General features: G+C 40.2%; 1 protein-coding gene and 1 long non-coding RNA gene across 2 annotated transcripts; one reads left to right on the forward strand and one right to left on the reverse strand.

Moving 5' to 3' along the window:
• The first annotated feature begins 248 nt into the window (after nt 1-248).
• LOC148376559 (cortexin-1-like) lies at nt 249-875 on the forward strand. The gene has a single exon (XM_088320074.1). It carries the CDS (start codon nt 532-534, stop codon nt 808-810), a length of 279 nt encoding a protein of 92 aa, XP_088176200.1. The 5' UTR covers nt 249-531; the 3' UTR covers nt 811-875.
• Nucleotides 876-6060: 5185 nt separating this feature from the next.
• Nucleotides 6061-8433, reverse strand: LOC148376560 (uncharacterized). The gene is made up of 2 exons (XR_015847111.1): nt 8242-8433; nt 6061-6827 (listed from the first exon to the last, which is right to left on the reverse strand). It is a non-coding gene; the product is annotated as an uncharacterized LOC148376560 (long non-coding RNA).
• Between the last annotated feature and the right edge of the window lie 1336 nt (nt 8434-9769).

A 9769-nucleotide genomic window follows, 5' to 3' on the forward strand; every position in this document is an offset into this window, starting at 1 on the left:
CCTTTGCGCTAATCAGCGACCAAAAAGTAGCTCTGAACTTCCCAAAAAGTTTATGACATCTGTGTTACGGAATAAAAACAATATGTTAGGAATCAGCAATAGAATTTCAGAAGCTGGCTAACCTAAAACAGGAAGACTACAATACTGTTTCTGATGTTGAATTCGATTGAATCTAATGGATTTTTTGTCAAATAGTCCTCTATTGCTGCTCTAATACATGTTTGATTTTTGTTACTTCCTAGATATTGACTGGAGCGACTCCACAACTGAAGACCTTTGGTCCGATGTGACGTCTTGAAATACCACAGTTGTTGTTCTGGCCGATCATGTTTGGAAAAACAAAATCGTCTGACTCTTTTGAGCACGTCCGGACTCGTTTCTAAACGCAGCAAAAGGCTCATTAGCTTGCGCTGCTAATTATTCCTAACGGAGTCGTTAGCCATCCTGCAGGAACTGTCAGTCGGGCTAGCCGTGTCGCCATGTGACTCGACTCATTCCGAACCGAAAACCTCGTATAAGTTCAGAACCAAAATGAGCTACACCGACTACTGGGTGGTGGACTACGACCTTTCCTCCCCGGCCCCGCCCAACTTCGCCAGGGGTCCCACGGTTCTTCAACCCGTGGCCGGCAACCCCGAGCAGACCACGGCCTTGTGTTTCGTGGGCGGTCTGCTTCTCCTGCTGCTTTTTTTGCTGGTCCGCTGCATTCGGATCCTGCTGGACCCCTACAGCAGCATGCCTGCCACATCCTGGACCGACCACAAGGAGGCGACACTGGACAGGGGGCAGTTTGATTATGCGCTGGTCTGACGGCTGCTTATAAAGCGGGGTTTTAAAGTTCAGATGACCGGGTGTCGGGTTACAAGGTTGCAGAGGGTGGAACAGTCGCATCGACAGCATTTGCGGACGTAAAGAAGGGTCATAAACCTATGAAGATTTGACCTCACTTGACCCTACATTCCTAACATGCTGATGATCTCACTAAATTCCCAACTTTCCAGGCACTCCAACATGACGTCAACAAATTTCTTATATTCCTTTACGAATTATGATTGAATTATGACCCATCATAATAATGACCTGTAATTGATTTAAGACCCATCTTACTTACGCATTATGATTGATTTATGAACCATAATTTTCATGAATTATGATTTATTTAAAACCCATCAAATTTACGCATCATATTTGTTTTATGACCCGTCATGCTTACAAATTATGATTGATACATGAACCTTTGTATTTATGAACTACAATTGAATTAGGGCTTATCACATTTATGATATATCATTTATTTATAAACCATCATATTTAAGAATTGTGTTTGATTTATGACCCGTCATATTTATGAATTGTGATTGTTTTATGACCCATCATATTTATGAATTGTGATTGATTTATGAACCCTTGTGTTTACCAGGTATGATTGATATATGAACCGTCATATTTGTGAATTATAATTAATTTAGGACCCATCATATTTACAAATTATGATTTTGACTGGGTTTATTTATGAATTATTATTTATTTATGACAGTAATGATGTGCATTCTCATCATTCCAGATTGTTGACGTAAATTCTGGCCTGACCCTAATACATCCCAACATGGTATAGATATGTCCCTACATACAATAATTTATCAATATAAGAGGTCATAAATCAATCATAATTTATTAAGGAATGTTAGCAATGTGGTGACATCATCACTTTGGAATGCACGGAATGTTAGGTATATAGTGCGGTCATCAGAATATTAGGAATGTAGGATCAAGTGGGGTCAAATCTTGACAGGTTTATGACCTTTTTGACGAAAGGTACTTTATTTTCCCTCTCTCTGTCGCTTTTATCTATACTAGTTTCCAGGTGGTACCAGTTAACCCCAAGCACAACATTAGAAGCTGATGGCTCTGAGTGGACACAAACAGGTGGAAAAACAACAAAGATGCGAACATTATACTTTCAAGCTAACTTTTTTTGCTCATGTTTCCAATATTGTATTCATTTACCTGAATGTTTGATGGAACATTTTGACCTGTAATGTTAATATTGCAATGCGCTATTGTGCTATTTTGGTTCACAGTTATAATACCAGGATGCAAAGAAAGAACGGTCCCACATTTGTTTATTTACTAAAGTATCTTAGTTATACTGTAACAGTTTCCAAGTGGTACTAGTTAATCCCAAGGACAACTCGCTAGTGATCGGCTATTGGGCATTTATATATCGTGATATGATGATGTGAGTTTTTCACGGTTATCATACTCTCAGAAATCAGGCCTTGATGATTTCACAGATATGATTTTTTATGGGTTTTTTTTTTAACGGAAATTCTGTGCAGCACTTTGAGACTCTTCCTCGAAATCTTTTTTTCTGTTTTTTAAAGGGTTTCAACTATCCAAGGTCTGCCTTTGCACAATCCAAGCATTATTTAAATTTGGAAACCACTTGTGCTATTTAATATAAATAGCAATTTTTTAGCTCGTAATGTTGGAATACTGAAAGATCAATATTGTATTTTCCATTTTAAAAAATAGAGCTTTACAGGAAAATATCTATTTTTCCAAGATGATGATGTCATTATATTCAAGATCAATTTAAATGAGAGAATGAACACTTTTGCCAAGTTCATTCCAGAACTCCCTATTTTACACTTATTTTCTTAGATAATGAAATGATGAAAACGTTTTCCTCCAGTTTTTGAATATAAGACTGTCCAAAAAGGGTAGACCCAATCGAGTAACGTTTACTCACAAGATTCGGTGCTCGCTCGGGAAGCAGGCCGCACACAGAATCGGAACGAGTTCTGAATGCGGAAGTGAATCTTCCGGAGCGGGAGATTGTGGTGTCAAGGACGAGAAAAAAGAGATTGATAGCCGGGACAGGAGAGCAAAACGTGGTCGGGATCAAAAACGGGTCGTAAGCCGGGATGGGAGAGCAAACGTGGTCGGGGTCGAAAAGAGGTCGAAGCCGGAGACAAACGGGGAGATCACGAACAAACGGGTGGTACAACAGATGCAAAAAGCGGGACCGACGGGAGTCAGAGTCAAAATGTAGAAACAGAGGTTCGCTGACGGACCGACAACAGGAGAGTGAAAGGACTGGGCTTAAAAAAGGACAGGGAACCAATCAGGTAGCCCGCAGCGGCTGCCGCCAAACGAGCGGGCACAGGTGGAATTAATGAGTAATCATGACAAAGACTTTATTTAGAGTTCATTTAAAACGAATGTATTAAAATAGTATTAAAAACAAAGGTTAGCAAAGGGAGAAAGACATTCAAAATAATTCATTTGAAAAATATGTTGTATTTGTGATCCCTTCTTTTCTTAAAAGCACACCTTTTATAATATTTAGAAAGAACATGACTACATAAAAACGTGGTGTCCTTAAAAAGTTCAGAGTCGAATATTTTCTCTATTGAGAGTGTTTTTATCTTATTTTAAGCGCGCTGTTCGGGACTCGCTATACATTAGGAAGTTGGAAAGGGAGGTGGAGAGTGATTTCATGCTCGTCCTCGCGGTTATCTATTGCTGTAGCAGGTAAATGGTAAAATTAAGAAAAGCCTTACCCGCCCCACACAAGCACATTGACAGAAGCTGCAATGATGACTTAAGCCTGAAGATGGCCTCATGGAGTTGAACATTTACAAATTCCAGACAGCACATTTCAAGTGCAACACATTTTCGAGTACAGTGGAACACATGTTCTAATGGCATTATGTTCCTGTATAATCCTTATAGAGCAGCGGTCACTAACATGATGTGGACCAGTTCTTAAAATACGTCACCGGTGTTTGTGATTTTCTAGGAAATCTGATTCCTAACTAGTATCCAATTCTTCCAAAATTATTCATCTCATTAAAATTAGCCTTTACTTTATAAATGTAAACCACTCAGTATCCTTATACAAGGCAGATATTTTTACTGTTAACAAATTTTAACCCCATCCCTTATAATTACAAAATGGTAATAACATAATATTAACATAGTAACAACAGAATAATAACATAATAAGTTATTTCTTTAGAAATGCATCTGGTCGTCCTTTGTTCTTATTATTAACAAAAAAATCCACTTAGCTTTATAAAGGTGGGTCTTTTCAATTGTTTTACCTTTAGAGGACCATCTTCTCACATTTCAATGTCCCTAAAATGGTGTTGGTTTATTTGTTGTCATAATAATTGACAATTATAACAGAAAAAATATTGAGTATAGAAATGTGTCGCATTTGAATTTTTTCACTGAACTTTTCTGGACAACAGAAAACCGACTAGAACGTGCAGCTGTGCTGTAATTTCCACTTGAATTGTTCTGGTGATGCTCAGGTAGAATTCCGTGGACCTCTTTGTTATTTCCATGATTGTTATTATGAAGAAATAGCTTTGATGATGCTCAATGCTTGTTTATTGTGTCTTTCCAGGAGTATTTTTTTGTGTCTAAAGAGATCTTATAGGTCCAATAAAGGCCAGGTCCGGTAGTGATGTCTTTAAATGCATATCCGCCAGTCTCGTTTGCCTATATTCCTTTTGCCAAATATAATCAACTGTGCCTGTAGAGAAGTTTTGCCTTGCCCTGATGTCACAACTTGTTTTGTAAAAAAAAATATTTCTGCCCTTGAAGCCATATGCAATGTCACCCTAAACTGGCTTTATTCCTCTTTAAAGTTTTTTTTTTTTTTTTTTTTTTTTTTTTTAATGAAATGGAAAAATGTTTTGTTTGATGAAGAATAAAAAGTGTTTAGTCAAAAAAAGAGTTATTGGAGTTTATTTTTATGAATTTAAATCATGTACGGTACACAACATTGGCAAGTCAAATCGATGCATTATGGTCTGCTGCGACATCTTGTGGACATTTTCGACTACTAGATTTGCTGTTGAGTAATTTCTAGATAACACACTGCCCGACAAAAAAATCTGTTGGCAAATAATTTACCTAGTTTTGTGCTGTGATTTGATTTCTCTTGTTGTTATAGTATTAGTTTTTATATTCTTGTATTACTAAACTTATCTTTTTGATAAAATAAAGGAGCAGAATTGTGCAATTACGAAAAAAAGTAATGCAAATGACCATGCAATTGTGCCCATTTCAGGGAATGTGTTTATAATTTTATTAGAATATAAAATACGGTGAAAAAAGAAAATTAAAACTGGAAATTTAGTCATTTTCATCTATCATAAAAACTAATGACTCAATTATCTATTTATTTATTGCAAGTGTACAATGAATACAAAAAGTATGCTTTTACTCGAATTAAATTACGACAAAAGATGGAGAAGCATAATTTTTGGATATACTGATGACATCTTCTCCTGGTTGAAAGCTACAGTCACTTTTTGAGCACTAATTTATGTTTGTTATAACTCGAATATATGAAGTTGTCAGGACTAGAACAAAAACAGGAACCAATTGCGTAGCGTTTCTCACAAGTTCTATTGAAGGAAAGAGGAAGAGCTGCGCCCACGATCCGGTGTTTGCTGGACGCGGGAAGCAAGTCGCTCTCGTACTCGGATTGTGATCCCAACACGGAAGTGGATCTTCCGTAGCGAGTTATGGCGGTGTCAGGGACGGAAAAATGGGTCGGTAGCCGGGACTGGGAGATCAAGGCGTGGTCAGGGTCGGAAACGAGTCGTAAGCCAGAATGGGAGAGTAGCAAAGTCGGGGACAAAAAGAGGTCGTAAGCCGGGACGGGGGAGCAAACGTGGTCAGGATCAAAATGGTGCATAGCCGGGGACAGACGGGAGCAAAAATGGGAGTCAGGGTCAAAAAAGGCTTGCCTGGTATACACTGAGGTTCGCAGACAGACTGACAAGAGGGGACTGACAGGACTGGGTTCAAACAGTGACAGGGAGCTAATCAGAACCCGCGGCGGTTGGCGCCAAATGAGCGGGAAAAGATGATTCACATCAGTAGTCATGACAGAAGTATACAGTTTCAAGTAAGTTTTCCTTCGTCATTTTACTTGAATTAAGATATGTCAAAAACTGGAGATCAATATTTTTGGAATAGCGTTGACAATATGGTAAAATGAGAAAAATAATGCTTTAAATGAGAAAAAAAAATATTCCAACATAATAACATTTATTTATTCATTCATCTACTGGTTGGATATGATGGAACACTATATACATGTAACTATAATTTAACAAAAGCATCACAAGACAACGTAGATTATGTCTGGAACCTTATGAAATCTAACTTAACAAGACATGAAAGGAGGACAATGTTGAAACAGTAAGTAGCATTTAACTTAAGAAAAACAAAACAAGACAATGCAGTATTTGTTGGACACTAACAAACTCTAACTGAACAAAACATGAAAGGAGGATGACGCAAAATATGTCGAAACACTAACGACTGTGGCAACCCAATGTCCCATCTTGTAGGGGAAGGCCCTTTTCAACTGGTTGAGGTTGTGAACCATCACTACCTTCCAGTACATGCCCTGTAATCAAATGGCTCATGGGAGTGGTCCCATCAGAGGCCAAAACACGAATTGCCCAGGGACCTGCCCAAAAAAAAGGATAGATGACCAGGCGGGTAAAGTGAATGTGCCATTTCCTCCATGGTGCTGGGTGAAGGTAAGATCTTAGGCCCGGACTGGATCCAAAATTCAGGCCTTGTCCAACAGTGCACTCGGCGGCCAAAGTCACACTTTCTTCCTCCTCTGTCCTCACATATAAAAACCTTTTCGGGCTCTGTCCCTCAAATCAAGTAATTCCTCTAGCTTGAGCCTTTATATCCGTGGGCCAGGTCGGGTGATGCTGGATTTTTTTTTAGGTACGATCTGACCTCAACCTTTGAGTTAAGCAGCCGGTGGCCAAATCTTTTTTCTGAAAGTAAGAAAAGGAACCTCCTTTTATTTAGACTGATGACAAGGCAGAATACCAGTTCAGGGTTCCACTGCCCGAAGACAGCTGGGATGGGCTCCGGCACCCCAGCGACCCTACTGAGGATAAGTTGTGTAGATAATGGATGGACATTGCAGAACCCTGTCTTCTGGGAGTGCTCGAAGACTTCCTTGAATGGTCACTAACTGTGTACTTTCTCTTTGCCCAAGGTGTTTTTGCCCCATGAGGGGGATACAAAGGGACCTTCGCAGCCCCCGAGCAAAGGCTTCACTGACAACGAAAAGCCTACCTGTGACTTGAGAACAACCTTGTTTTCTTGTTTTGTTTTTTTTCCCTCACCCCCATGCCCCCAGACTCTTTGTTCATTCCTATGAAACTGTCTCTTGCTTGTGTGTTTTCCGAGTGTAAAACCTATAGCTAAAGCTATTGTTGGTAAAAGGAATGAGTGCAGAGGTGTTGTAAAAGGATAGTGGGATGTTTGGGCGTGTTCTAAGGGATGGGCAGGGTCCTCTATGATGCGGCAGGGGTAAACCAGTGAAAGCTGTCGGGCCCTGCTGTTGAACAAAAGAGTGTGTTGTGTCACCCTGACCCGAGTGACATGGCCGCCTCTTGTGTCCCGTTTCATCTGGAGGGACGAAAGCATGACCAAATTAGATGCCGAGGTGCACATCTGGTTAGCTGCTCCTCTTGCACTCTTTGCACTACTGTATAATACTATACATATCTATAATTATTTAGTATATTATTAGTACTTCAATACTCTAACTCAGTACAACATTTATTTATATCTGTACATTCAAGAAAACTGTGCGGGTCAGATGTGTCGACATTTCGTTCTGTATACACTTGTACAAGAATGACAATAAAGTATATCTGAATCTGAATCTGAATCTCTCTCTTTTAGGCATTTGGGTTGGCCATGGTCCAAACATTTTTGTGTGTGTTTTATGGCAATTTTTTTCCCTTTTATATTCTTTGTTATTCTTTGTGTTTGTCTTGCTGTTGGTCACCCCTCTTGAAGGATATGACCAAGGTAGGTAGGTAGGTAGGTAGGTAGGTAGGTAGGTAGGTAGGTAGGTAGGTAGGTAGGTAGGTAGGTAGGTAGGTAGGCAGGCAGGTAGGTGGGTAGGTAGTAGATAGAAAACCTACCTTTGATTCCCCGGGTTTTCACACGACATGTAACCATAAATTAACAAAACATGAAAGGAGAAAAAGACGGGACACACACCCAAATGCTGATGGAACAATAACGGGAGTGCCACGACGGCAAGACCATAAATTACAGATTTTACCAGAAAAAAGGGAATGGTATTCTAGCTGCATTATTCCCCAAATGTAAGTTTCCATTAGTTAGGTAGTCCTATGTACTTAATGCACATTTTATTGCAAAAGTTACCTATCGCACCCCAGTTCGAGAAGAGTCGCTTTGAAGCACCAAGTGTCAACCCTCATTAGTCGGCCTAACGCAAAGGATTCGACCTCTAGTGGCTGCAAGCAATTTACGATTCTCCTCAAAAAGATTCCTGCTCTAGCCGCTTGTAACAAATCGAGTCAAGTCCTGTAACAGGGTGTTCTTGTCTAGGGATACGAATGGCAAACGTACAGTGGGCCAAAATCTACCTCAGGATCTATGCAAACGATTTACTGTGCTTTGTGTTTGCAGACAAGCAGGTCACCTGTTTGGCAAACAGACATTCATTTGCATGACAGTGATGTTATCTACACTCGGCTTGTTTCCAGGCAACAATGCATTTACGTAGCTAAGAGAAGAAGGAAGACTGGAGGGGGAAGGGGATGTCTATCAAACTGTTTTATTTTGTGGTGGACTTAATATCTGACTTATCAATTTAATAGAAAACTAAGTAAAGAGGCAGAGTTTTGACAAATCGTTCGCGCGGAAAGAAATGTGGCTCTTTCAAGCTGAGCGCTTCCAGCTATTGTTTACTTTGAGTCCAACTTCCTGACCTGGAACAGTTCTATTGTGCATACTTGACCTGGGTAGGGCATGCAACTTTATTCATAGAGCACATTTTATGTACAAGAAAAACTATTTTTGTGTGTATCAGTACGCGAAACATCTAAAAAAACCTGAAGATGTAAGCAAAAGGAAACAAGAAATCAGTTTACCAAAGAACAGAACCACTGACAGCTCTTACCGCTTACCTAATTTTTTTCACGATTACCCATTGCCCTCACTTGTACCCGCTTGTTTGGCGCCAGCTGCTGCTTGTTGCCTGATTGGTTCTCCTTTTATTTAAACTCAACGCTACTATTCACTCCTTATCAGTCCGTCAGCGAACCTCCGCACATGCAAGGCAAGCACTATTTGACTCTGGCTCCCGTCTGTCCTGTCCTTACCGGTATCCTGCTTTTCTGCCCCTGGCTTCCCGATCATCTCCGGCTCCCTGACTTTTTCCTTCCTTCGACCACGTTCTGATCCACCGTCCCGGCTACTCGACTCGTTACAGCCCATCGATCACGCTCCGATCGCCCGTCCCCGCAACTCAACTCGTTCCCGCCTTCCGACCACGCTCCGATCATGTGAGCTCCCTGCTCCTCCTACCCAACGTTCGCAGGATTGCTGGCGCTTGCTTTCCCCATACCTGACTTTTCAGCTTCCGCAATAAAGTTTGTTGTGAAACGTTACGCGTTTGGGTCTACCATCTGTTCTGGTTCTGACAAATTTAAAATATAAGATTTAAAATGTAAAATTGAAGTTGTTTATCCCTGATTGCTATTTGATGACCTAGCAATCCATCCTTCTATTCATTTATGCAGCCATCTCTCTATAAATCCTTATATTTGTCATCCAGCCATCCATCCTTCCATCTATGATTCAAATATATCAAACCGTTTGTTCATTCATTCATTCACTTGTCTTGTGTCCTTCCATCAATACTCCCATCCGTGCTTCCTGAAGTTAG

This window comes from Urocampus carinirostris, chromosome 1, assembly GCF_059441175.1.
Source record: "Urocampus carinirostris isolate Australia breed hairy pipefish chromosome 1, RoL_Ucar_1.0, whole genome shotgun sequence".
NCBI classification, from domain to species: domain Eukaryota; kingdom Metazoa; phylum Chordata; class Actinopteri; order Syngnathiformes; family Syngnathidae; genus Urocampus; species Urocampus carinirostris.

Bases quoted from the DNA above. Each gene is read 5' to 3' on its own strand.
- LOC148376559 (XM_088320074.1), top strand. From the start codon at position 532: ATGAGCTACACCGACTACTGGGTGGTGGACTACGACCTTTCCTCCCCG.